This window comes from Accipiter gentilis, chromosome 2 (assembly GCF_929443795.1).
Source record: "Accipiter gentilis chromosome 2, bAccGen1.1, whole genome shotgun sequence".
Taxonomy (NCBI): Eukaryota; Metazoa; Chordata; class Aves; order Accipitriformes; family Accipitridae; genus Astur; species Astur gentilis.
The window spans coordinates 44,759,660-44,787,052 of record NC_064881.1 but is presented as its reverse complement, the minus strand read 5'-3'; the positions used below and the strand labels follow the sequence as shown (position 1 = coordinate 44,787,052).

The following is a 27,393-nucleotide window of genomic DNA, read 5'->3' as shown; positions in this document are numbered from 1 at the left end:
TCATGTAAAACTTCAAAGATGCAACCAACTACGTAGAGACCAATTTTCTCTGTCTGCCCTGCCTAATGCATGCCTGTTTTGTTTCTGTTTCTGAAAACAGATGGGATGGTAAGGAAATCATTCTGCTAGTCATTTTCTGTTGTACCATCACTAACTTGATGTGTTTCATTAGCCTTTTATATTTTGCAAACGTACTTTGTCTGACTGGTGTCTCAGAAAAAGGAAACTCCACAAAATAATCAGAAAGTTCTCCTGAAATATGGAAATCTGCCCTTCCAGCTTATGTGATTTAGAAGGCCATAGAACTTCCCTTCCTCCTTGGTAGATCAGAGCTGGTGTGTCACTGAACTGAATTAGCAGATGGAGGGTCAGTGTCAGGTTCATACACACAAGGTTTGTAGTTCAGTACTGCAACATTCCAAAAAATTCCTTGACATAGAATATGTCAGTGAATATTTATATCCATCAACTTGATGACTAGGTAATCTGTCATAATATTGTTAGTGTAGGATTTGCAAGCCAAGGTGCTCAAGGGGTGCAACAGTTCGGAGCCAAACTAAAGGAAAACATGTCATTTGAGTATTAAAGAGTGATGCAGCTGATTGTACTCCTTGTCCTAGTACATTAGATGGCAGCATTATCAAGGCTGGCTGTCAGAGCCTCAGTACAACTTCATCCAGCTTGGGTACTGAAACATATGGGAGTCTGATTCTTATAGATGGAAATTCAGCTATTTTGAAAGACAACACATTTCCAAATAAAACTAGGCTTGAAGAGGAGTGCTTTTTCACAAGTCAAATACCAACTAAAAGGTGGCAGGTCAATTGAACTAGACACTATAGTGAAGTTAGGTATTGAAAAGACTTTTTTTTCTTTTTCTAGCAGTTAGATAAAACTTGCAGGTTTGGGGCTTGTGGTTTTGTTTTTTTTTTTTTTTTTTTTTGTGGGGTTTGTTCCCCTCCTCCCCCCGCATCTTTACACTAAAATAAAAAGCTGGCAGGAGAAGGACTTACCATACAAATTATTGTTGAGTTTTTGGTTTTTTTGGAGATGAGAGCTTGACAGCTGAATTACAGGCTGACGTCTTTGAAATATGAAACTTTCTTAGTAATGTGGTATTAGAGCACAGTTTTAATAGGCATACCATCTTTTGTAGAGTAAGAAGCTTTTTCTGTAAAATAATAAAAAAGCAATCTGTAAATCTACCACATCTCTTGTTAAACACTTTTTTGCATCTTTACCTGATAAAAATAGAATGTTCTCAGCCTACTTTGAAAAAAGACAAACTTCAAGATCAGCCACTGTTTCCATGATGTCATACTATTGTGGACTAAATGCAGTATTTGGGCTGGAAGAATATTGCTGACTCTGAGTGGTAAGGCTCTAAGGTAGTATGAATACATTTGTTACAAGCTTCCCTTTCTCTGGAAGTTCAAATTGTAAGGTAGTGACCTCTGTTGGAGGAGTTATAGCACTGCAAAAGGCTTTTAAGATTTCAAACTTTGAAGGAGAAAGCAAAGTGTAGATTGCATTCGAATGTAAATCTCCCTGAACTAAAAAAAGTATATTTTTTTTCTTGATGGTTGCAATGCAATTGAATTAAAAAGAGCATTGTGCAGAATTACGTTAGAAAGCATGTTGAGCTTGTGGCATTTTGAAAGAGGAAAGCATATCTAATTTTTATCCCCAGATTCATTCTTGGAAGAGTTGTGCAGTTACTCATTGAAGGGTAAACCAGAGCAGATTTTTGGAGCATAGTCTCTCCCCTTTTCAATACAAGTTCTGTTTTAAAAGTAAGAGTAATCCTTCCAGACAAACTGGGTTTTATTGCAGACTTGTGTGGGCACGCTTAGTTATTTTATTGTAGCTCCTGTCAAATAAGTTATTCAGTGTCAGCTGTGCCACTAAAATATTCCCGCATTAACAAGGCTTTAAGACTGCCTCTTCAAAAGGAACTGTGGATTCTTCAGTGCTTTTCCCTTGATTTCCTCTAAATGGAAAAATGGACTGAATAAACACTGACCTGACCATACTTTACAATTCTGGTTTTGAGGAATGTGAGCCTTTTTTCACTAGACTATTTTCCCTGGCAGGCCTCCATTTTCCTGATATGACAAGTTGTGAATTCAGTTTTGTTCAGAAAGGAGACTTTATTGATGATGTGTGATCTCAAAGTAACTTCAGTTTCAACTAAAACAGTTCATTGTATCAAAGTCAGTTTAGCCAAAAGAACTGACATCAGAGGCAGCTTTAAACAGCTTTTAAGTAGCCTAAATACTTACTTTCCTATACAAAAATATTTTCTATATAGCTGTATAAATTGTTTTCCCACTATTCAGATAAATTATTGATGATTGAGGCCCCTGGAATTCAGTGGTGGGTTTGTTTGGGGTTTTTTTGGTGGGTTTTGGGGGGTTTGGGTTTTTTTGGGTTTGGGTTTTGGGGTTTTTTTGGCTTGCATATCTTCTATTCTTGATATGGTTGATTTGTAATTAGTGGTGTGTGGAAGAATAACCACTAGGTGTCAGGAGTGGCAAGCAGTGTACAGATCTTTGCATAGGTTTAGACTGTGAAGTATGTCGTAAAAGTGTATATAAAAACTGATGAAATCTTAACGTTTGGTAGAACAACTTGTTCAGCAAAGAATGAAATTGTGTGTTTTATGCACAACTGGTGACTGGTGTGGCACTTCATATATGTGTTTGGTTCAACAGATAGATGTCTATCTGAACTGATACCTTTAATATTAATAATGTTACTATAGCTATGATGAGTCCTGAAAATGAGACCAGCCTATCCAAAATCTAACTTACTTTAAGATAATAGCACCAAGCTTCTATTTCTTAAATCTAAAGCTGGTAATTTCCATATATTGGTCTCTTTTTCCAGAATATGAGTGATAACTACTTTTTTTTTTTTTTTTTTTACTGTTACCTCAATAATTATTTCTTGTCTGGACAATGTATTTTATTACTTGGGGATTTTGTTTAATGACAGATCTTTATTACTTAAAACACCACTAATATCAGTAGTAGGAATTAGAAAGTCTCAAAGGGCATCTATGCTTCTCTAGCACTACATAGAAGATAAATGTGTGCATTAGACTAGGAAAAACATGTTTGGATCTAAGGAAAAAATTACGACTTTCTGAAAAGAGTGATTCCTGCAATGTAGTTTACAAGCCTGTTTCCTTCTCTGCAGCACTCTCTAGCTTTTAAGGTTAAGGGCAGATGCATTCTCACTGCTTGTGAAGCTTAACTGCTTCATCGGGAGAGAAAACGACACTCGATCCAATAGGCTGTCCACTCTGTGATTCCATGTGTTGCTAAGGGCTGCCTTGGATTCAGCTGATGTGGGCAGCCACCTATTCACTGTCTTCCCCCCCGCCCCGCCGTTCATGGCTAGATACTATAGGCAGAACATGTTCAGTAAGCCTTGAAACAATCGCCAGGCTGATAGGATTATTGTTCTAGAAAAACAGTATAGGGAGACATTCAGCTAGGTTTTTGTTTATGTATTAACACTGTAAGTGTTGTAACAGTGTAGTGTTATACTATAATGTTAGCCTTTCAATGCTATAAGTGTTTTTCACTTACTATTTTACCAAAATATCTCTGAATTGGATGTTTATGCCACACATACGTGACCAATTGAAAATTTAAAACTCAATCCCTGAAAGAAAACGTTTGCTCTTTCATTAGATGTGCTTTCCATATAGTGTCATGCTTAACTTCCTCCTCCAGACTCTAGAGCATAGATATGAGGTTTTCACAGAGTGCAGTTTTCATACTCTGGATGTTCCTGTTCAGTCTTAAGCTTCGTTAAAAGTAGTCTTGGGAATAGCATATAGTTTTCCAAAAGGTGACCCGATTTTTTTTTTTTTTTTTCCTTGAAGCAGACATTCTTCAATGGTTACAAACATATAGTTTTTTATCTACTTATTTAACTGGGTTTTTTTCCCTAGTTTGAAAGCATGCTGTTTTTCTGATAGAACAAAGCAAAATTAAAAATGTCCCTTTTGAACATCTTTGTAATATTTTACCTTTAACAGGAGTAAGTTTTCTAGCTGCCCACCAATTGCAACTAAAATGCTTGTTAATGTACACTTTTTCTTTCAGGTGTGAGAGGGGGAATTTCTTTAGTGCTCGGCTGAATTTAGTTGCATCATGTATTTCTATTAAATTTCCCCTGGGCTGAGCTTAGGAAAAAAAAAATATTGAAATGTGTCACGGATGTTTTCAGCATGAAGGGCATGCGTGCAAGACTTGTTTTGAAAATATGCCTTTGCTTTCCGCTTGTCTGATCATGACACTACACGCAACATCATACAACCCCATAAGGCTGTAATGGGCCAAATCATTGTAATCAAATGTGGCATTCCGTATGTCTTCCTCTGCAAGTAGGTCAAGTTTAAACCATGTTCTTGGCTTGCGCTCTGATTTCCCATAACCTGCTCCACGTGGATCAAGTATTGTGCTGGAGTACAGAGCATGTCAGGAGGGATTCTGGGCAGCTTCACAGGGACAGTCAGTTTTTAGACGGAGACTAGTGGTTTTTTTCTGCTCTGATTTTATGATGTTGGATTCATGGCCAGAGAAAAACTCCATTGGTCTAAAGCGTGCTTTTACTGAATCTCACACTGTCAGTTTGCCTAATGAGTTACCTTTGGACACTGCGCTATAAAATGTTCAAATTGGTAAGACCGCTGGGAGAAAAAACAGGTTGCAAGTTTTGAAGTGTACTATATTCTGAATGAGAATACCAAATAAAATTGGACAAAGGTTGCTGTGGAATCTGAAGCTGTGGAAGAACAACTCGGTAGTGACCTAAACCGTACTTAATGCTGGGCATGTGAATATTTTGATGTTGGTGAGTGCAATATGCAAAATTCTTCTTGATAAGGACTACAGCTTTAGTGTGGATTTTGTTCCGGTTGCGCTGGAACAATTGTGGGTCAAAAGGTGTGTTAGCACACACAAAAGTTACTTCCAGTCAGTGTTCTCAGTCAGCTGTTTGGCTCTGAGACAAAGCCCAGCTGCAGGATATAAAACTCAGTCAGTAGTAGTGCTTGCTGTTGGCTTTGGTCCTCATACAAGCTCAAGTCTCTTGAACTGGGGCTGACTGATGTGGCTATGTGCTCAAGAAGGATGCAGTTAGTGCTGGAAGATGTCCTTGACTAGGCAATGATAGCTCAACGTCAGAGCTTGTTAACTGGAACCACATCTGACTTTATAAAACAGTTTACTTCAACTGAAGTTGTGGTCTTTCAAGGAAGTTGGAAGAGTGCTTAGTAAATCAGTACTGACTGGGCATGCTGTTATGCTGGTTAATTACCAAGATAAGTCTTCATAGAACTACCAAAATCTGTGCTGGTGATGTTTTTAGAGGACATCAAATAGCGGAAGAGGTCCCTAAAAATAACTGTAATGGCTAGTTTTGTAGACTGTTTATTTTAGATGCAGATTGTCATCAACTTTAATATTACAGCCAGTAGCAGACCTTCTTTCATGTATTCTGAACCCAGCAGAAATGCAAACAATGAGCCATCTTTAACAAAACAAGAATCTCTACATCTGGATCTGTCAGGAGCCTGAAGCATCTCTGAGCTAGGCTCCTTTACTCTAGATTGATCCAGGTATTCTGCTGACATAGCAGCCTCTCAGAAAGCGTCAGTTTTCATTTTCCCCTCTACAGGTTTCCACCCGAGTGCAACAGGTCAGCTCTTCTTGCTGCTTAGCTGTACCTTTTGAAGGAAAATAATGTACAGAAGTGCAGAGCCATCTAACCTGAGCCATGGCATGTTGACCTGCTGCTTCTTCCATGCATCTGGGAAGTTCCATACTGTGACACCACGGTCTTGTTTCTAGAAGGCCATTTCAGAGCTCGAGAAGGTAGTGCTTAGCCAGCAGGAAGAATAAATTCCTATCTGTTGGATCTTGCATTCATTACCTTGAATGCTAAGGAGAGAGAAAGTATTCTCCCAAGAAATGCTAGATCAATTATATCTTCTCAAATTGAGTTTTCAATCTCTCTTTCTAGCTTCTTAATGTCTTTTTGGATTACAACTTGGAGGAATGGTTATTTTCACAGTTCTTAAAACACAGAAAATCTTCTAATATTAAGGAATACTTGAGAACCTCAAGTAGCTGTTAGAATTCATCTTGATACAAGTTTCAAAAATACTGTGTGTGTCCAGCTTCTGCTAGATCTTCATTCACTCCATAAAAACTGAATATACAGTGAATGTTTTGCTGTGAAGAAAGCAAATGTGTTTGTGTATCTTGTACACAAAACTGACATGACTGAAGTTTATCAAGATTTTTTTCAGTATGCTGAATGCATGAGGGAAAAGGTCTGTTAGAACTTAATTACGAACAAGTGTTCATGTGGCTTTGTAATCATGTAAATTGAAGAGTGTTCCTATATCACATATTGTCATCTTGTTGCTGTCGTAGTTGAATTAATCCATTCTCATCATCTTCAATTTCTCTCCTTTTCTCAGAGAGGCTGTTCACTGAACTGTTACCATTAGGTCAGTTGTATCTTCTGCTTGAATTTGTTTCCTATCTACTGTTTCATTGTAGTGCCAAACCTTTTATTGTGCTTCTCTGTGTTAAACTTACTCCCAGAAAACAAAGCATATATTCTTATTGGCAAACTTTTTTGAGGGATGAAGGTCTGAATGAAAGAATTTGTATTGCCAAACTGAGTCCCCAACCCCTTACTCCTTTTAGGAGGTGGTAGGGATTCAGTAATCTGTTCTACAGTGGCTATATGCTCTTCTGTAAACTTACCTTCAAAACACTTAAACCCTTCAAGCATGCTCCTACTCTAGCCTTCAGAAGTAATATTTTCCAATATTTAAACACATGCATGACCCTGTAAACTCTTAAGAGACTGGTTAATATGAAAACAAAAGCAAAACCTACAGAGGCATTTACTTGAGGTATTGAAAATATTTTGGTGGAGGAGGGGATGGTGCAGTTGAAGAGCTGAAGCATGGTAGTAATTGCAGGTATAGTAAGATTTCTCTAGGCAGTTAATATCGTTCTCTGCTATGTATTTGCTGTTTGCTTGTTAATGTTGGAATTGAAATATGCAATACGCTGTTTTGAGGCTGAGGTTTGGTTTTTAAATGAGTCTACAGACTCAATCATCATTAGGCAGCTTGTGCTTTTGGCTTTTTATTGCCCCTGTTGAAAATACTTGTTTAAGAATGCCTCTGCTTTTTCCACATTATGAATGTCCTCGTTGTTGGGGAGTGGACTAAGTGGGTTATTCAGTCTTGTGTTACAGAACACACTTGCAAGATATAGAAAAGTAATTTCTCCGCTTTCTGATGTTGCTTGTTTACACTGCATTGGTGCACATGTAGCATTTGAAGAGTTCACTGAGCTATGGAAGAAAAAGCTCTGGAAAAGCTGCCTCTTTGAAGAAACACATTTTGATGGAATAGTTTTTAAGATAAGTGTCTAAAGTGGACACCCTAATTTCAAACTTCCTTAAATAATGGGTGTTTCTCACAGGCTCAGAAATCTGACTTTCCAGAGAACTGAGTTCAAATGCTTAGGAAGCAGAACTTGCATTTTCTTGAATTTCAAGGCAAGAGCTGAACAAGCAAAAAAGCAAGCGTACACCTGCTGATGAAGTTCTAGGTGCAGAATTCACTGTGATCAGTTGGGTTACACTCAAAGTTGCTTTTCTAAAAATCTGATTGTTGTTTGGTCATTCTGTAGAAGTTGCTGGAGTAAAGACCTGAGTAACCTTCAACAATCTGGTATTAATTCCTGCTTTCTTCTGTAGCTTTTGTTGATGGTGTGAGTTATTGCTGAATCTTGTGGATCCTGAAAAATAAATTGCGTGCTGTTCTTAGTTTGCTTTTCCCTCACCCAGTGGTTGCATTTTTCTTATGGAACTCAAGAAATCTGTCAACACAGGTTCTGAAAATTTGTCTTGCCTGACAATTTATTTTGACTTCACATTGCGTCTGTTTTCTTGATTCCTAGTAAATTAATAATTCTTACTGTCATGCTACCTCCCTCCAGGTAAACATCAGTCTTCAGTAAAAGTAAAAATCGGGGGGAGGCGGGGGGGGGGGGGGGGGGGGGGAAGGCATACACTGGAAAGTTGGTATAGTTACACTAATTTGAAATTTGATTTTTTTAGATTTTATGCTTGAATCCAAATGTCAGACTGTTGATGACTTAAATAATTTGAAATCAGATTTTTTGGTTAGTGTCTTGTGTTTGTCTTGCAGCAGAATTCCAGTGAACTCCTGGTATTTCAGGGCAATGGTTCTTCAGGATATTTTCAGCCTCTGTAAAATATGGGAGGGTCCTTGAAAAGGTGCCTTGCTATAAAAAGCAGTTTTCATAGTCATACTGAAAGTATTGATTTCTGAAACTTACAGTGATGTTTGAAACTGTTTCCTTAATTTATCTGACCTCGAGTAATCTAATGACTATTTAATTTCTCTTCCACTTTTCATATCTTTTAGCTGGGATGTGACAGCAAGCATAAGAAGAACTGTTGGAACTTGATTATCTTCTGTTTTTGGAAAAGTCTAACTTGCATTTAACTCGTCACTTATGTGATTTGATGGGAAAAATTGTTCATTGGCCACAGATGACTACTACTAGTAGGCTTTCTGAAATTTGTTTTGGATTATGGAGAGAGAGTAAAAACTCAGGCTTATGACAACACTAGTTCCATTTGAGGTTGCTTTTGTCCTAAGCAGTAATTGTCCTTATTGGCTGCAGGTTGCGGCAGTTATGCAAAGCAATTGGTCAGTCATCATAGCTAATGTATTCTTTAAATGTATTAAAGAAAGATGAGAAAGAGCCAGTAATTCAGAACTTATTTTTGTCAAAGCTATAATTCTTAATTTTTTCTCAATTGTTTTTCAACAATTACTCCTCCCAAGAAGAAGGGGAGTAGAAATGCGCTGTACAGTGCACATTTTCTACTCCCCACCAGAAGGTGATGAATCCAGTGGGCAAAACCCAATGGGAGCCCTGCTCCAGTGAGCCCCAGGCATGTACTTAAAATAGGAAATGATTATTGGAACTAAATTATTTTGCCATTTTTATTTTTAGGTTTGCTGGCATGGGTAATCTCATTAAGGTGCTAACCAGGGACATAGACCACAATGCAGCACATTTTTTCTTGGATTTTGAAAGTAAGTCTCTCGGCCCTTCACAGCTGGTGCATTTAAAATGGTAACAGTAGGGTTGCTTATACCTGCTGCAGTGAAGGCTAGGGGACTCAAGTTACAAATGTGCAATTTGAAAAAAGATTTGCATGTGTTTTTTCCGTTCCCCCTTTTTTTTTCTTTTTTTTTTTTTTTTTTTTTTTTTCCCCTCCCCACCTCCAGTAGTAGCCAAGCCACCATCATGCTACTGTGTAAATTTTCTTTCCTTGCGCTTAGTCATTTTGGGTCTCTGTGGTCAGTGATGTCCATCCATCTGCCTGCAAATCGAGTAATCGTAAAACGAAAAATTCTGTCAGTATGCCATAGTAATGTGTGCTAAGCAGTTTTTCACTGTAATCCTGTCTTATACAAGAGTGAGTACTAAATCATTCCTGATCCTGGTTTGGTCATTCGTGGTGCAGTTAATGTGCATTTTTTCCGTCCAAAGTGGAATTGTCGGGGCTTCACAGATGTTTTGGGCAGCTTGTGTAAAAGATCTGTGGCATACCTGTGTTAGCATTTTCTGCACACTGAAAGGATGTATTGATGAGTTTTTCTATAATGGCTTGCTGACAAAATTATAAGGCTGACAAAATTAAACCTCTATCCTTCTGTTGTCCCATCAGGTAAAAATCTGTAGCATGGCTACCATGTCAATGCTTGCAAATACAGTACTTTGTCCTCAGTGTGGTACTCCTGCTCAGGACACTGGTGCTAGGGTGTGCTGGGACAGAATTAGTCACTGGCAAGGCCTTCGGTTGGAGTTCTGCCCCGTTCTCAAAGGGGCAGCTGTGAAGATGTTGGTGACGTAGTCACTTCTTACAGGAAAGCTGCATTGCATCTCTGGGATCACCAGCTGTACGTCCTCAAGGTGGGGGTCACCCTCCACCCATCAGGGTGGCAGCCTGAAGGATGGGTTCGTGCCTGATGGAACTCTGGTCTTCTTTCCCCCACAGCTTCAATCAACTATATTTGGGCTGTTCCTTCTTACAAAAAGAAAATTTTCTTTTCTCTCATTCTTGTCTTGGCAGGTACCTAACATGGGGAACCTTCTAAAAGTTTTGACATGCACAGACCTTGAGCAGGGGCCAAATTTTTTCCTTGATTTTGAAAGTGAGAAGATGATTTTATATATCTATTACTCTTTGCCTGCAGTAGACTGCATTTGTCATGTACTAAGTGTATGTTTTCGCTTTGCCGTCCTTCTGACAGCTTTGCATGCCTGAGCTATGGATAATTGTTCAGCGAACTTTTGTAGAAAGCAATGATCAGTTTTAGAATAACCTCGGTTTCTAAAACATAAAATCTCTATTTCAAGGAGGGCTTTCAAATTATATCTTACTGTTGGAATCTGATATGGTCCTTGTTTTAAACCAAAATTCTGTCTGCTTTTAATCAAAACTTTAAAAATAATTTGAATTATTTGAAGACTTACTGAAATTGCAAGGAGATACGTGCCCCTTAAAGGAAGGACCGAATATGAAACCTGATCCTCTTTTCTTCACTTCCAGTGTGCCACTGAATAATGGTGCATATACAGATTGGCTCACAACAGCTATTCATAGCTCTCCAACATCATCACGTTAAAGGTGTATATGTGAACCTTATTTGATTTGGCATTGAAATTTGATTGTTAAGCTCATCCCTCCTTAAAGGGGGGGCTCAGAGAGTATAGAGATGAAATTGCTTTTGAAAAGAGACATGTAGCTTGTCTGATCAATGCCAAGCATTCTGGAAGGTTCACATATTGTTAGTATTTCTGCTTTTAGTTTTTGTTGCATGATGTAATGTAGCCTAAGAATGGCAGGTAAGTGTTGTTGGCTGCTGCTATGCATGTTTAATTACTTTCTTTTGGGATATGCTATTGCTTTACCCAGCTGTACATCAGCAAGCATAAAATAAGAAAACTAATGTTCAGGTGCATTTTGACCATGGAATAGAACACAATGGAATAGCATAATAAAAAAATTGATGAAGTATTGTGATAATTTGAGATTCATTATATCTTATTTTCTTTTCTTCCCCCAAATTATTTTTCAGTTGTGTTTGATGAAACAGTAGCAATTGATTGTACTAGTTCTAATGGGAAAGCAAATGCTTGGAGAAACATGTTTTTGCTTCGGTGATGTTTAAAGTTGTAACTTCTTTAATCCCTTACCCTGTACTGTTGATTTTATCAATTGTCTCTTCTGAATATATTGTTATTGGAAGATTATAGCCATACATATTATTCATAAAGGGAAGATAATCAAGGGCTTTGTTCAAAAATCAGAAAGAAAAATGTTGTTTAAAACCACTTGAAATCTCACATATGTGAGATGCATTAGAATAGGTACAACTTAGTGAAGTAGGGAGAACTGATATGGGAGAACATTGGAGTTGTGAAGCTCCAGCTTAATTTGCAAATAATGACTATTTGATTGGACTAAATTAAATTCAAGTTAGCTGGATACAAGAGGCATAATTCTAAAATCAATTGCAATAACAATTGCTGCTATTTTTAAAAGAATAATGATTCTTTAGCTATCAATTTTGTTTTAAAGTGCATGTTTTGAGCATGAACAAGATTTGGCATGAGAGTAAGCAGGTTGCTGACATGAAATGTTTACATACGCAGTCAAATTAAGTGACTTATATTATGGCTGAATTGTTAGACTGTTCTTTATTCACTTTGGACCCTGTCCTGCGTTTGTTTTTTGCTGCTATATTGTGTATCCATGCTTCTTTCTACTGTTTCAGATAGCTTGCCTTGACAGGATCTTGGCTTTGACACAGTCAAGATCTTTCTTCAAGACTTGGCACTTAATCTTGTGATACTTAACATTGTGTTTTTATGTGGAAGAGCAAGTAAGCTCTGTATTAAAAACAAATTTGCCATTCTATGTTACGCCTGGCCCAGTAATACACAGTTTGAAGTCTTTTGTTCTTAAATCCACATATATCTGTGGAGTGAGTGAGTAGACTAGTTAAACATTTCTTGCACAGTACCATGAAGAGCTAAAAATCTAATGTCCATAAACCTTTATAGGGTTACAAACTCCAGATTTAGAAAGGTTTTAGACTGCTTTCTAAGATACTTTTTCCAGATGTTTATCTTGATGCTAAATTCCAGTGATTTGTGTGACTGACTATCAGAATACATGCAAAAAATGTTCTGATAAATGATACAATGGGCTGTTGGCTTTTCCTTGCCTTACCACTGGTTAAGCTTATGTTTGCTTTGGTCATTCACCTTACCTGTTTGAAACAAATAGTTGCTGAAGTATTCTACTAAAGTCTCTGCAGTGCCACTTTAACATGAGCAGAGTAAAATGCACAGTATTGTAAGGACAATATTGTTAATGTGAAACAGGCACCTACAATGTGGGAAACTTACAGCTCAACTTCTGCATTGGTGTCAACACTGTCACAGTGCAAATCCTTTCCAAATTTACTGATTTGAATAGTAGCTAAAATTCAGAGTACTTTTAGTTGCAGATGGTGATCTCAAGTGAGCACTGAAAGTATTCTGCATTATCTCCAAAGAACTTGGCTAGGTTTCAGAGGAGCCACAAAGATAGCATTCTCCATAGTAATGATGATAGAGATGAATAAATTATTTCATCTCCAGCAGTCTGGGATTTTTCTCTCCCTTGCTTGTGAGTTTTATCCCAGCCAGTTTCAGATGAGTTGATACGTTCTTCCCTGGGAAAAATCTCAGTTTAAATAGTGTCTGCTGTGCAGTATAAACTTTTAACCCCAAATTTCTCTCCCTACTAGTTCTGTAGGCTAGCCAAATATTTTTTTAAACAGTCACTAAATGTGTGTGTTCCCCGCATGCAATATGTTGTCATAATTCCATAGCATTTAGTTCACATAACAGTGTTTGTATATTGTTTTCAAGTCTACTCTTTTGTCTTTAATGCATTACCATGTGAGCTTTCTGAACTCTAAGTGTATATTGCATCTAGTTCAGTAACGTTCTGATTAAATTTAAAATTAATTTAAATAAGAACTCCCCATTTACGTGAGGGACCTCAGTCTTCACTTTTCTTAGTGTTGGATTAAAAATGGGAAAGTTGCCCTGAATAACCAGTGGTCGACTCCTGTGGCAACAACATCAAACCTCAGAACATCTCAGTGAGCTGTGCTGTGCTTGCTGCATTTGTTCTTTCTGTGGAAAACATTGCTGGTTAAAGGCAAAGCCTTATCATAAAGTTGTAGCAGAAGCTTGCATCCATGGAAGGGGAAAAGGGAAATCCCTTCATCCTGCTGTTTGGATGCCCCACATTGCTGGTTGCTTTTTCTTAGTGGTCAAGACTAACTCCAGAAGTACAACTCCCTTTCCTGCTCTGTGCGCTCCACGTTGAGGAAAACGAGTTCCACAATTAGTGATTCTCAAGTGAAAGTCCTATAGCTTGAGTCCTCAGGTACATATTGATATGTGGGAATGCTACCTCCATCTATTCAAGATTACAACAGTGCTTAGGAAGAAGAACCTCTCCCTCTTTCTCCGCCTGTGATGGGCTTTCAGAATGCAGTGCCCTAACCAGCACTGAGAAGCAAATAAACCAATTGCTCTGAGCTAGCCAGCACTAGGGCTTGAAGATTTTCTATATTGTGCCTTTCAAATCTATTCTAATAAAATCCTAAATGTATTGTGAAGTGAATATAAAAGAATTTAGGTTTACTTTTTAAATTTGAGCTCTTTTCTAGGTGCAGAAGAATTGCAGATGGGAGAGGAACTTAGTTGGGACAAATCAGGTTTACAGTTTTCTTCTATTGGAGAGGACTAGGTGCACCAAACTGAAATACATACCAAAAGAAATAATCCAGTGCCTACTGGATTTTAAAAGTTACATATTTGGAAGTTTTTTATAATCCAAACAAACAAGCGAACAACCCACCACCCCAACAAATTCACGTATAAACCATTATTTTAGAAATGTTTCCTGAAATGCTTTAGGGAAATGAAATACAGTAGTTGGCCGATTATATCCTAAGTGAAACACACTAACAGAGGTTTTGAAGGTGTTGACTTGCATAGCCAGCTGTTCAGTGAAGACCACTTAATTTGTGTCTGGAAAATGATTTTCATGTCTAAACTTGGGAGGTCATAGTACTACATCTGTTTTGCTTGTTGGTGGGTTTTGCAATGAGGAGGAGGAGTTCTTGTGGGCCCTTCTGCTGTCCTGTCCCATCCCCACTCCCCACCCCCCGCCCTGCCCTTGAAAAATGAACTATCCTTACTAAAGAGGGTAAAGAAAAAATGGCATGAAAAATTAAATAGGCAAGAGACGTACTCAGTGTGAGATGATCCAAGTGGCAAGTCTTGATTGCATTATTTAACAACACAATCTGGAATGCTACAGAGCTTCACGTTTTAGTCTGTATTTCACTATAGCATTTCATGTTTGTGCATGAACTGCTGCCAGTCAACTGCTGCTTACCTGTCGGCTCTTTTCTCTCATTTTTTTTGTCTTCATTTCTTACAGCAGTCTTCAGCAGCTTTCAAAATTATAAACGTGACTTTTGTGATGATCTGAGTAGCACTGGCCACTTTTACTTGATGCCTAATCAATGTGGTGCTCTTTTATTTTTGTTTAAAAGGAGCGACCAGCTTTTTTTCACCCCATAATTCTTGCTGGTTCTCAAAATATCACAGTTAAACTGTTGCAAGGTCTATATATAGGCATAATTGCTAATAATGCTCACTCTTTATGCATTAAAACATAAAAATAAGAAGTAGTATGCAAAAATTACAGCAAAATCCAGACAGGCAATGCATGTGAAACTTATTTTCTCCTAATACAAACTTTGTTTTCTAATGTTTTTTTTTTTCTAATATGTAACACTAGGATACTGTCTCTTTTTTTTTTTTTTTTTTTTTTTAATGTAAGTACATACCTAACTTCCATCACTGTTAGTGGGAGTTTATACATATGCATCATGGAAAAGCATTTTTAAAAAGACATTTTCCAGACTCTTTAAACTGCTCGAAGTCATGAGAATATATTGTGTGTAGATAGATTTTGTTTGTCCCTATTAAAAAAAAAATAATCTATTGTTAATACCCTGACTTTTGGCATTGGAAATCCTGCATTAAAATATAGTGATATTTATTTAATAACATATTTTGCCCATGTAAACAGAGAAGGGTTTTGGTGTGGGTTGTTGTTGGTTTTTTTTTGTAAGACCTTCAGTAGCAGCTTCAATAACTTAACAAATATTTTTTTATATATATCAGTCTAAAAGGATCTAACCTTATAGCTTCCATCAGAATTTTAAAAGAAAAATTGATCTCAGATAAATAAGATCTGGAATATTTGTACTAGGTGATTATTTTTAAAGCTTAAAGCCTTTTGTTGATTCTTCTCAAAACATACTACTTATTGAATCACATTTCTTTAAACATGTATATGTGGCTTTTTGAAATGATGATCAAATATACTTTTGGAAAGTCTTTAGCTAATTATAGAAAAACTGGGAGACAGCATATATCCTTAAAAAGGGGAGAGGGAAGAAAAACCCCACCAAGTTTACACTAGATCTTTTTGCTCTCAGCTCTGATTTTGCGATTAGGGCAATAAAGAATATGTTTTGAGAATTAAATATATTTAGAAATAAAAGATATGGCTCCTCTCCCAACCAGTAAAAGGGGAGGCAGGGAAGATGGAAAATAATCTGATGCAGTGTTTCTAGATAACAATTAGACGTGAACATGTCCTGTAATAATCTGCAGTGAGTCTATCTTTTGAGTGCTTACCTAAGTCTCTTCCATTGAGTTTGTACTGTACCCCAAGGTGAGATTGGTACGACAGTCAAAGATGACTTGTCAGGATTTCTTCTCCGAACTCGTCAGGAAGGATAGATTCCAGGTGGATTTTTGGGATGCAAAATGAAGCTAAAAGTCTACTAAAATTAATATAATTACTCTTTTGGAGTCCCTCATACATTGTAGTAGCTCTCCAGAGAGTGAAAATTCTTGGTGAGGTGCTGCATAAAGAATATGTCCCGTAGGTGATGGTGTGCCTGTTGAATTCCATATTATTGTTAAATATATATATATTTAATATGTTCTACTGTTTAGATGCCCAACCTACAGAATCTGAAAAGGAAATTTATAATCAGGTGAATGTAGTGTTAAAGGATGCAGAAGGAATACTGGAAGACTTGCAGTCATATAGAGGAGCTGGCCATGAAATACGAGAGGTGAGCTAGAGCATTATATGATTGTGCACAACCTGTGGTTGTTGGTTGTCTGATCCTAACCAAATACTGCTGGATTTTAACTTTGCTTGTAGGAGCTCTTTTGGCAGAGCATGTTGTCTATTAAAATTGCTGTCTTGAATTTCTGCTCTAGAATGTTCCTTTTTAGCAGCAAAACCAGACATCACTTGTTTCAATAATATTAATGCACACATGCAATAGCAAATGATGCTTCTCAAACTTTTTATAAAATTGTTGCTATTGATTTTTTCATTATATTCCTACATAAGCTCTTCCTCAGCAGTGAATTTGGAGGGAGCCTGGCATGACTACAATGCAGTATTGAGTAGTATCAACACCTTTTGTACGCTAATTGGAGAAGTCTGATGTGTGATAATCCTAACACAAAAGGCACCTCATTTTCAATCCCTTTTAATTGGCTTTTATTTACTAAAATAGATGTTTGGAACAGAAGCAAAGTTTCTGTACAGCATGTCAATCCATTTTTCCTTTACCTTTAAGAAAAGGTGGAATAAATGCTCTCTCAACCCCCTTCTTCCTCAGATGCAGCAATGGGGGCTGCTTTGCTCCTAAAGTGAGGAGTTACTCACTGTAACATATCCTAAGAAATATTGTTAGATGAGTCCCTGCTCACTCCAGAATTTGAGATACTCATAGCCATTCAGCTTTAATTGAAGTACCATGATTTTTTTTTTCTGTTGAATTCATAAGGTAGGTTTAAGAAGGGTAACTGTCACACAAAACCCTTAGGAGGGGAGATAGCTTATTTGTTCTTCAAGGAAAGAGCAAGGTCGCAGAGAGGCTGAGGATCAGGCAGGAATGTGTGTCTCTGCAAGGAAGCCTGCAGCTCCCATGGAGAAAGAAGAGAGACAAGTCCTGAGAGGAGGCAGACATTGCAGGAAGGAAACTTTCTAGGGACCAGAGAGGAGTGTGCTGCAACTCACAGCCCAGGGTTGACTGAAACAGATTTTTTGGAATCAAGGACTTGGCCATGAAGATGCAGCAGGAGAGCTATGAGCATTTTTATTTCTGTTTTCTTAGTAATTTTTCAGTTGCTAAGTAGTCTAGTTTCTATCATAAAAACCTGGAGAGATTGAATTTAAGGCTTGGTCTGAGAAGCTTACTGTAAAGCTCTGTATACACTATGTCTTGGTAGCACTGTATGTTGATTATGCTGAAATGTTCTTACTGTAATATTTAGCCTGAATTTCACAGCAAGTTTGAATTTATTTTTTTCCCCTTCACTAATTCAGAAATTGGTCATAGATACCATCATTAGGATGAAGCTTTGATCACTAAACTTTTTTGCTTGGAGGTGCCCCAATAAAGTTGTTGATTTCAATTAACTAGATCTAGTTATGTAAATTTTCTTATTTGAGTAGCTTTATTTTTAACAATTTCTTTATACTCTCTCCAAGCTGTTTTCTTATTCAGGATACTTATTTTCAACACAAGTATATAGAGCTTTTTGGAACAGACATGGGTTAGTACAGGCTTGTCTCTCAACTGGAAGCTTCTCAGGAGGTAGAATTTTTAATTACTAGCTCTTCAAACAATTGTCCTGCATATATTTTTTTTTTTTCTAGCCATGTATCAGTTATTCTTAATCCAAGCATACTTTTTTCCTCTTTTTTTCTAATTTAAGGCAATACAGCATCCCAGTGATGAGAAGCTGCAAGAGAAGGCATGGGGTGCAGTTGTTCCACTAGTAGGCAAACTAAAGAAATTCTATGAATTTTCTCAAAGACTAGGTAAGTGGAATGGTATTAACTTGGGTTTTTTTGTCTTCATTAACTAGTACGTTTGGCATATTCACATGTGATTGCATCTAGGTCAACCCCCTGTTAGTAGATAAAAGCTCATATTGCATAGATTCCTTCTGTACACTGGATTGAATCTTACTTACATCTGCATTCTGCCTTCTTGCATGTGAAAGCAAACTTGCTTCAATGGGTGCTGAGAGGAGAGAGGGAACGGGCACTTAGTTGTCATCTTCTTTCTCTACCCTTTTAGTAACTCTGGAAAGCACTAACTAGCTGACTGTTTTGAAAATTAGTAGACTAGTTAATTGGGAATCAATTCTGTTAATGTTTCTGATACCAAGATTACTTAAAAGTGACTGTATTATTTCCTCCTCAAACACTAGAAATAATTTGGTCTGTGGAAATGTCTGATCTTGGTTCATGCAGGTGCAATACTTAAGATGGTGCTTCATGCCTCTTACAAAACTAACTTGACTGGTGTGTCTAAGCTGATAAAACCTATCAGACTGTTTTTTCACAAACTAATTGTGTTACCTCACTTTTAGACACAGTTGTTAGCATGGCTCATAAAAAAATGAGCTCAAAAAATGGAAGCTTTATGCAGGCAAGTTCTGCTTTGTTAAAGAGGTGAGGTATTTTTCTCAAGATGAGGAGGAAGTTGGATTATAAGTTTCTTAGACATGACTTCTGATAGGTATGCACTTCTTGAATTCTGTGTTAACCTAAAGGCTGCAGTCTGCTAATACAGGTTATTGAAATATGTTTTACACAAATGCTGCAGATAAAGCTGGAATAAAACTTTTCAAGAAGTTTTTTCATGGCTGTCAGTGCTGATTATACCTAGTCTTTACAGCAGTTTATAAGTAAATATGGTAACAGTGGCACATAGAAGCAATTCGTCAAGCCCCTTTATTTTTAATTGCCATGTATTTTGGCAGATGTATATTTTAAGTCTAGCACATATCAGTCAATAGAGATACAAGAAGCAGGTGCAGTTGTATATTGCAAAATACTCTCCTCTCGTTTAAGAGGCAGGATTGCGAGGTCTGTTGGGAGCCCTAACAAGCACTCCATATTCACCAACGCAACACCTGGAGCGAGAGCAGGCTCTTGCTAAGCAGTTTGCAGAAATTCTTCACTTTACACTCCGATTTGATGAGCTCAAGGTAAGAACTTGTTATAATTTTGTAAGCACAAAGGCTAGCAAAAAGAAAACAAATGTATTTACTGAAGCAATCTGGGTTGTGTTGTGTTCTGTTCTAGAAAAGAGTGTGCAGTAGATACTGAAATATCTAATATGCTCGGCTGGTTCGCATGACCTAGAGTTAGATTGAACTGGAAAGCAGATGAAAAATCATATTGGCTTTAGGCACTTGTTATATTTCAATTCATATTAATCATGTTTCTTCATCTGAATTTGGCATACCTTTTGGGATAATGCTGCTGCTTTTAGGATGTGCACACCCATAGTCCAGCTATTTTCTTGCTAATGTGCAAAGAACTAAGCTGAAATAATATTAATTTGCTGGTCTGATCCTTGGAGTCAATAGCAAAGCCATTTTTTTTTTCAACCTACTAATTTCAAATTCGTATTTAGGAGACTACTCCTTTTCTTGTTAGATCTTGTTCTGAAAAGTCTGAGAATTTAACCAGAAAGCTTTATGTTCTACATATCACTTCCCAACGTCACAGGCCTTTTTACTTCAGAAGGCTGAATATTTTCTTTTTCTCAGTATTACATTTTATGAATGCTTGTCCTCCTTATATTTTTTTGAGTTTGTCACAACTGTTTTACTTCCATATCTATATAGATGACAAATCCTGCTATACAGAATGACTTCAGCTACTATAGAAGAACTCTGAGCCGTATGAGGATTAACAATGTCCCAGTAGGTAACCCTTGGATGAGATGAAATATAATCTTATACTACCACCTATCTTTTTCATGTACAGAACAACAAAATTCTTTTTTCCTTTTGTTTTATAGGCAGAGGGAGAAAATGAAGTAAATAACGAGTTGGCAAACAGAATGTCTTTATTTTATGCTGAAGCAACGCCAATGTTGAAAACCTTAAGTGATGCTACAACAAAGTTTGTGTCAGAGGTAAGAGTATAAATGTATAACTTGGATAGTGTACTTCAAAGCACTGCAGGGCCAGACATAATTTTACAACACAAAACTCTTGTACCAGGCTTAATCTGGCACCTAGAAATCAAACTTTTTGGTTTTTGAGCCTCAAAACCCATAAAATATCTCTCTCAGATGCCATGGAGGTTAGAGTAAGTTCAGGTAGCCACCTTGTGGATGTGTCGCAAAAGGTTAATGGATAGCATTACAACATTGCTATCGATAGCTTTCCTTGAGGAGAGAGGTGGGAGAGGTAAGTATGTTGCCTGCATTTTGGTGGTGGTTTAGAGCAGAAACTTCAGAAAATTGAAAGGGAAGTAGCTTGGTTATGCCTGAAGGAGGGAACAACGGAATTACAATGTAGCTTCCTTTTCTCCTTCCCAAGACATTCTGTTGTGCTGTGTAAAGTCAAGTATACTTATATCATTGCAGAAGAAGGGAGGAACCTGAACTGAAAAAGTTCAATGTGTCAACATTTTGACACATCCCTATTTATCCTTAACTGTCTAAATAAATATTAGTGGTAAAATCCAGTCACTACAAGTATTGTGCTTGTCTTCTGTAACTGTGATGATTTTTGTCTTTCATGCAAAGAATGCATACTATTTCTTAATAAAAAATAATTGTACATTACATGATTAATACAAAGCTACATGTCTTTTAATATTTTTCCTTAAGTTCTGCTTTGCATTTGAAATGCCTTTAGAAAAATGGTCTCTTATTTTACATTTCTTAGATGTTTGTCTGCAACAATTTTAAGTCTTACTATTGCAGCAGATGCATGTATTTGGCTATAGAAATTTCTGTCTTTAAAGAGCAGGATTCCTTTAAAAACTTCCCAAAAGTCAGTAGTGTCAATGATGTATTTCTTTAACTACAAACAAGCAAGCAAAACCCATATGGTAAACTTTGTAAGTTGCTAATCTATATTGTAACATTTTTAAAAACCAGTGCAAGGCTACCTGATTTACCATAGTTGTGTTGATGTTTTTAATTCTTCCACATTGCCATGTGAGCAGAACACTGATTTAATTTGGGTTTTGTAGTATAATATTTCACAATAATTGAATTGGAAACTGTTTATCTTCTGCAGAATAAAAATTTACCGATAGAGAATACAACAGATTGCTTAAGCACCATGGCTAGTGTGTGCAGGGTCATGCTGGAAACCCCGTGAGTATAAACAGTGCTCGTATTGTTTATGAATCATCTCTGTATTTAAGACATGACTTGTGATGCAGAAGGTGAAAGAAATATAATTGGGATAATTAGGAGCTATGGTGGGGTTTTTTTACCAACTTAGTTGTTTATCTTGACATGAAACTAATGTCTCATCCTGCTAGCCATGCAAATCATGCGGTCTACTTTTCTGAACATATTAATATTTTAAAATAGAATGGCTATGAAAGCTAGACAACTCTTGGCACTCTTTATAAATGGTTTTCTCATGTATAATTCAGGAAAATATACTATTTGAGCATGATTGCCTAAGGCCTCCTGGAAGAGGGGTTATGGGCAGTGCGTTGGATTGGTACCTCGCTGCAAGTTGGCTTGGCTGATGGCTGTAACAAAATTACAGCGCCCCTGTCTGGGGAATTATGAGACGACTTTTGGGCATGAAGGCAGTCTGTCTGCTGTAAATTTGAGAGGCACTGGGAGTGTGAACAAGAAGTCAAACTAAACTTTGGGTTTTTATCTGTCTCTTCTGGATTCTAAGTAGCTTCCCATTGGTAAATGTACTCAGGTATAAGGTATGTCTTACTTAAGTTAGTTTCTGTCCAAATACCACAGTAAATTTTTTTATTTTTTTTTTTTGGAGCACATTGAGAGGTCCATTTATATTCTTACCCTTCTTAAGAATGGTCTGCCCCATTGAAGAAGGTAGTTAAGCGTTGTTCATTAAGCTTGCTTTATTTTCCCTTTTTTTGTTTCCTGAGTCAGAAGTTTGGGTTGCGTTTATATTAGAGGGTGGTGGGGAAGAGGGTAGGAAGCATTGAAGGCAAAGTTAATATGTATTGTTTTAATATTTTTTTTTTTTTTCCTGCAAAAATATATACCTGAAAAATGGTATAGCAGCAGGTTGCTGTTTTAGGTTTCAGAATCTTTGTTAATTTCCAGATAACTCTTTCTAAGCAGTCGTCTGACTTGTAGGCAGTTTACTGGGGGGGGAAACAAATAGGGTTGATAGGTTGTGGGGTTTTTGTGTGGTTTGTTTTGTTGTTTGGTTTTTTTTTCCTCTGAGGACTTATAGTAGGATTTTTCTCTTTAATCTTATTTCAGGCATTACTAGTATGTATTCGTATCTTGTGTTTGATAGATAATAATCTGTGTTTTTAAATTACAGTGAATATAGAAGCAGGTTTACAAACGAGGAAACAGTATCATTCTGTCTGAGGGTAATGGTGGGTGTCATCATACTCTATGACCACGTGCATCCAGTGGGCGCTTTTGCCAAAACTTCAAAAATTGATGTAAGTTTATTGTTACAAAATAATCTTTGGAGTATTTAAGTTGTCCCCTCCAGGTTCTAGTAGCGGACATACACTTTGGTTGACGCTAAATGGATAGCGGTAGCTTTAGCAAACCATACATATAAGTACTGAGAAATACAAACCAGGCCTTCAGGCACATAAATGGTCATTGTTAGGTCATGAAGAATCTGGTTTGATAGAATTCAAGTAGTGTCTTGAAACACTTGTAAACAGTGGATGTGTTGAAAGATCCAAATCAGAATGACTGGAAATAACAATGGCATCTGGCTTCCTTCCTCACTATCTGGTAAAAAGTTAGTTTCATCATCCACCACTCTTCAAGTCTTTAACTTTCCGCTGTTGTTTGATAGTAAGTCTGTGGAGTACATGCTGTTACAGTATGCTGCTTTGTGGTTGTTTCAAGTGGACTATTACCCCATTGTATTACCTGCAGAGTTTGTCATGATTTCACTGGCTGAATGTGATAATTCTTAATGGATTTATGATGAACAGAGATTTTTGTTTACAGTTCCTTTTTTTAAGGTTAGTAAAGCATAGCTTGACATCAAAGTTGCATTGGCTAAAGATATGCAGATTTTTAAGTAGGTAAGCCATTCTGTCATAGGAAAATGTAATACTGAAAGTTTAATTCCTTTCTAATATCAAGAAAATGTTGTCACACTGCTGCAATTTTTAAGTACTTACCTTTTTTCTTTCTGACAAACTGAATATAAAACACTTCTATGAACGTAGAAAGTATTGGCATGAAAAAAGCTGTATTTTTATTTTTTAACTCCTAGATGAAAGGATGCATCAAAGTTCTTAAAGACCAGCCTCCTAACAGTGTAGAAGGCCTTCTAAATGCTCTCAGGTACTCTTATTCTTTTATCTGAAATATTTTAATGTGAATTTTCATAAATTGTCCAAGGCATTTCATTCAGCAGCAAAGTATTCAGTCAGTGTTACAGGTGAATGTGGTTATTGCAGACTTCTTTTCCAATGTGTCTTGAGACAGGGATGCAAGAAGAAGCTACTGTGTTTTAAAAGCTAGGTAGTAAACTTGCAGCTGTTCATGCTAAGATAACTTTCTGCATACTTTAATCGCATGCAGGTTAAGAACGAGTCTGTAGACATAAGCGTGGCAGTAGACATTGTTCCTGAAGTTAAAACTGATGACAAAGTGTAATACCTACTAAAATCTCATTAGAAGTCAACTCGTGATCACATCTGCTGGCTGAACAACCAAACAAGCAAATGCGCAGCTGCAGTGTGCATGCTGTGATTTGTGCCAGCTTACCAAAGAAATGGCTGGCTTAGTGTGCATTGGCCATATCCTCAGCTGTATGTGGTTTGACCATGGCTTAATGATTTTATTTATTATTAGTAGAATGTAATTTAGTTTGATGTGATTTTTATGTTTCACAGATAGTTTCAGACATGTAAGGCAGGTAGTTTTTTGGTACGTAACTAAAAATTGTTCCTCTTTCACAAAGTATTTATAGGGAGGTACTTAAGGCAAGAGTCTCAATGTTTTTCCTGTAGACTAGATGTGACGAAGTTGCCACATTAATTGCAAAGGTAAACAAAAAGCCATTCTGTATAGAAAGGTAAAAACTGCTAAATTGGGTCATGAAACTGTATCTGTAGTAAGTAACATGTTCTTCATGTGGGTGTCCAGCTTCAGAGGAGTGGCAAGAGGTGCCAAAATGTGACAGGCAGATGAAGCCTTCATTCTTGTTCTTACATGAAAAAGTATCGTATTATTTTGGTAACAGTTAACTGTAACCGAGTGTTGTTATTCATTTGCTCACTTTGAAATGTGGAAGCTTTAGTTTGTCTTGCCTGAAAGTGTGCAGTTGTACTTTGGGTTTTTTATCTGTAGTGAAACTGCTTTGATTTCATTTACTCTCTTTTTTGTGTGTGTTAAGATGCAAGAAGTGAAATAATGTGGTATTATAAGTGGTTTCACTTGCAAAGTTTTTTCAGATTATTAGCTAAAGAAAAAAATTAAATCTGGTCTTAATTTAAGACTTCATATGAGTATTTCCATGCCCAAAATTCATTTCTGAACCTCTTGTATGTGATCAGTCTGAGACGGTGATCAGTGAAAACACAAGCTTCCAGAGGAAAAATGCTATATTAGCGTTATATTCTCTGAGTAATTTGTGATTGCAGCTGCAAATGAACACCAATCATTACTGGTACCCCATTTTTCCCCATTATGGTTGACACTATTAAAGTACATGGAAAATATGGTTCAGGTTCTCACTACATTGTGCATTATTTTGTGGTTAGCAGTGTAAATTCAGTCTGTGCTGTCATGCTGACCTTTTACCACTCCAACCCATTTCATGTATACATACTTTAACAGTCTTGATTTCATACATTTGATTATTCATCTGGGTAGGATATTTAAGTCTTTTTTTAAATGATGTGGAATTTCTAGGAGGAGATGCAGAGGTGAGCTGCTATGTGCATGTGTGATGAAAACAGTTTCAAGATGATGTCATGAGAAATTAAGTCCAAATCTAAGTCTTTGATTCTGGAGGAGTTTTAAAAGTTCTTGTGTTTTCTCAAGAGATAGATAATGTGTCTTAAAAGCAAATGGAAGGTGGCATGGATTTTAGAGGGAGATCTGCTCTTTATAATTTGAAATTCACATAAGTATTGTGATCATATTCAGCTTTTTCACATGGGCAGAATACCACGTGGAATAACTTTTCAGTATTTTAGAGAACCTCAGGCCTCTTGTGGAAAGTATAAATTACCAAAAAGTACTGAAATCTATATTGATATTCATTTCCAAAACAAAGAGTCACTGCATATTCTTCAAGTGAACAACTAAAATATCACTGCAGTTGTGGATAACAATGAAAGTGCTAATTTAACATGTTAAATTTAAATTACAGAACAAGTTTTTACTTGCTTTTAGATTACAGTTAGGGAAAGAAAATCAGAGAAATCAATCATCCAAAGAAGCCAGCATCAAGGACAGTACTTGCTTTTAAAATAAGAGATGGCTGAGTTTTTTGTAGTGATTTAAAAATGTGCTAATGTTCTAGAGAATTTTTAAGGGGGAAGGAGCTGGAATAAACACGTGTATACTCTTTAGTTTTAGCAGCACAGGAACTAAACAGGAAATTAGGCTGAAAAGTGATTAAAACCATTCTTTTTGAGGGATCTTAGAAAGGTTTGGTCACTGGCAGTTTTGAAGAAAAGTTTCTGAAGCTGTGTTTTATTTGAAGATGTTTCCGATGGGCAGACACCTCAGTCTTACTGATAATTATTTATCACAAGTGGTAACATGAGTTCACTATGAAATGGCCTATGAGCATGAAAGCCAACATCCAGCTGAGGCTTATTTTTAACTCCCCTTGGTGCAAGGCTGTTGTGTTATAGTTCTGATTGACAATAGCATTTTCTGATCAGAATGTATGATTTGCGTACTTGGTAACTGTCGAGTGGGTGATTTTCAGTGGCTGAGGGTTTTACTCCGGTATAGTCAGGTTGAGCCATAAACAAAGAAAACGTGTATATGTTAAGCCAAAGTAAAATAGCATCCATGCTCTTCTCAACTTGATTTTTATTTCTGTGTTTAGGTACACAACAAAGCATTTGAATGATGAGACTACCTCCAAGCAAATTAAATCCATGTTGCAATAACAATTACCTGGAATTCGCACCTGCTGTAGACAGACAGTATTCTGCAATGACTGAGATGCACAGAATTTTTTTTTTTAGTGATTGCAACTACTATCTCGTTCATTCTTGCTTTTTATTTTCTCTCTTCCTGTTTACCCTTTTTTTTTAATCACTTTCTTGTTCTTAAGTAAGTTCAGACTTCTTTTCTGTGCCAAATCAATGAAAATTATCAATTCTGGAAAGTATTTCTACTTTTCAGAATAGCCATCCTAAGTGGCAGCTAATTATGCGTTGCATTTGGATTTCTCTGTACTGGGGAAAGATTTGTGACTTGAACTAAATATTTTTAAACTTGTGGTTTTTTTCTTTTTTTGAAAAACTAATATTTAATATTGCTTCTTCTGCATGGCAAGACTGCCTACTTCTGCTATTTAAAAATCCCTTGATGACTTCATTTTCTATTGCAGCTTATTTTCATGTGCAACCATGAGGAAACTAAAAGCAGATTTGTTTAAATTAACTGTGTTTGTACAAAATGGTACCCAACACAAAGGTTTTTTTAAATGAGTAAAAACTGTTTTGTTTAAAAGTTACGTTTGCATTTTGACTCATTTTTGTAAGGATGTATGTTGTATGTTTAACCTTTAATAACTAACGTTAAACTGTGGTGTGTGCGTAGCAAAATTACGTATGCATGTTCATGTCAAATGATTGGCTGTGGATAAGATAATAAAATCAGCTTTCATTTTTCTAAGTGTGGTTTGATTTACCAGTATTTTGAGTGAGATGTCTTCGTGCTCTTTGGATTTTTACAAAAAAATAAATTTATAAATTTTATATTAGTGAAAACTCTGCTGTTTCATTACCAGTAACCACTAGTCTAATCCACTGATTTAAGCCTAGTATGTTTCAGGGTTCTTGCTCTCCACCCTGTGCTGCTTCCCTGTCCCCAGAAGTATTACTCGTACGGGGTTTGGGGGGGGAAGAACT

General features: G+C 36.8%; 1 protein-coding gene across 6 annotated transcripts in view; it reads left to right on the top strand.

Annotated features, from left to right (window-relative positions):
• The window catches only part of CYRIB (CYFIP related Rac1 interactor B), a 100,577-nt gene extending 73,424 nt beyond the window's left edge, over positions 1-27,153 (top strand). For 2 of the 6 annotated variants that reach the window (XM_049818936.1, XM_049818944.1), the window contains exons 4-14: positions 9,096-9,178; positions 10,222-10,303; positions 16,260-16,381; positions 18,045-18,150; positions 19,192-19,328; positions 19,974-20,051; positions 20,150-20,266; positions 21,384-21,463; positions 22,635-22,761; positions 23,562-23,632; positions 26,361-27,153. In XM_049818936.1, the coding sequence (XP_049674893.1) occupies positions 9,149-9,178; positions 10,222-10,303; positions 16,260-16,381; positions 18,045-18,150; positions 19,192-19,328; positions 19,974-20,051; positions 20,150-20,266; positions 21,384-21,463; positions 22,635-22,761; positions 23,562-23,632; positions 26,361-26,424 (1,014 nt within the window). In that variant the 5' untranslated portion in view covers positions 9,096-9,148 and the 3' untranslated portion in view covers positions 26,425-27,153. Of the gene's footprint in view, positions 1-5,694; positions 5,892-9,095; positions 9,179-9,263; positions 10,062-10,221; positions 10,304-16,259; positions 16,382-18,044; positions 18,151-19,191; positions 19,329-19,973; positions 20,052-20,149; positions 20,267-21,383; positions 21,464-22,634; positions 22,762-23,561; positions 23,633-26,360 lie in introns of those variants that run through there. The other 4 variants (XM_049818981.1, XM_049818959.1, XM_049818970.1 and 1 more) reach the window with 4 other exon arrangements.
• Positions 27,154-27,393: the final 240 nt, after the last annotated feature.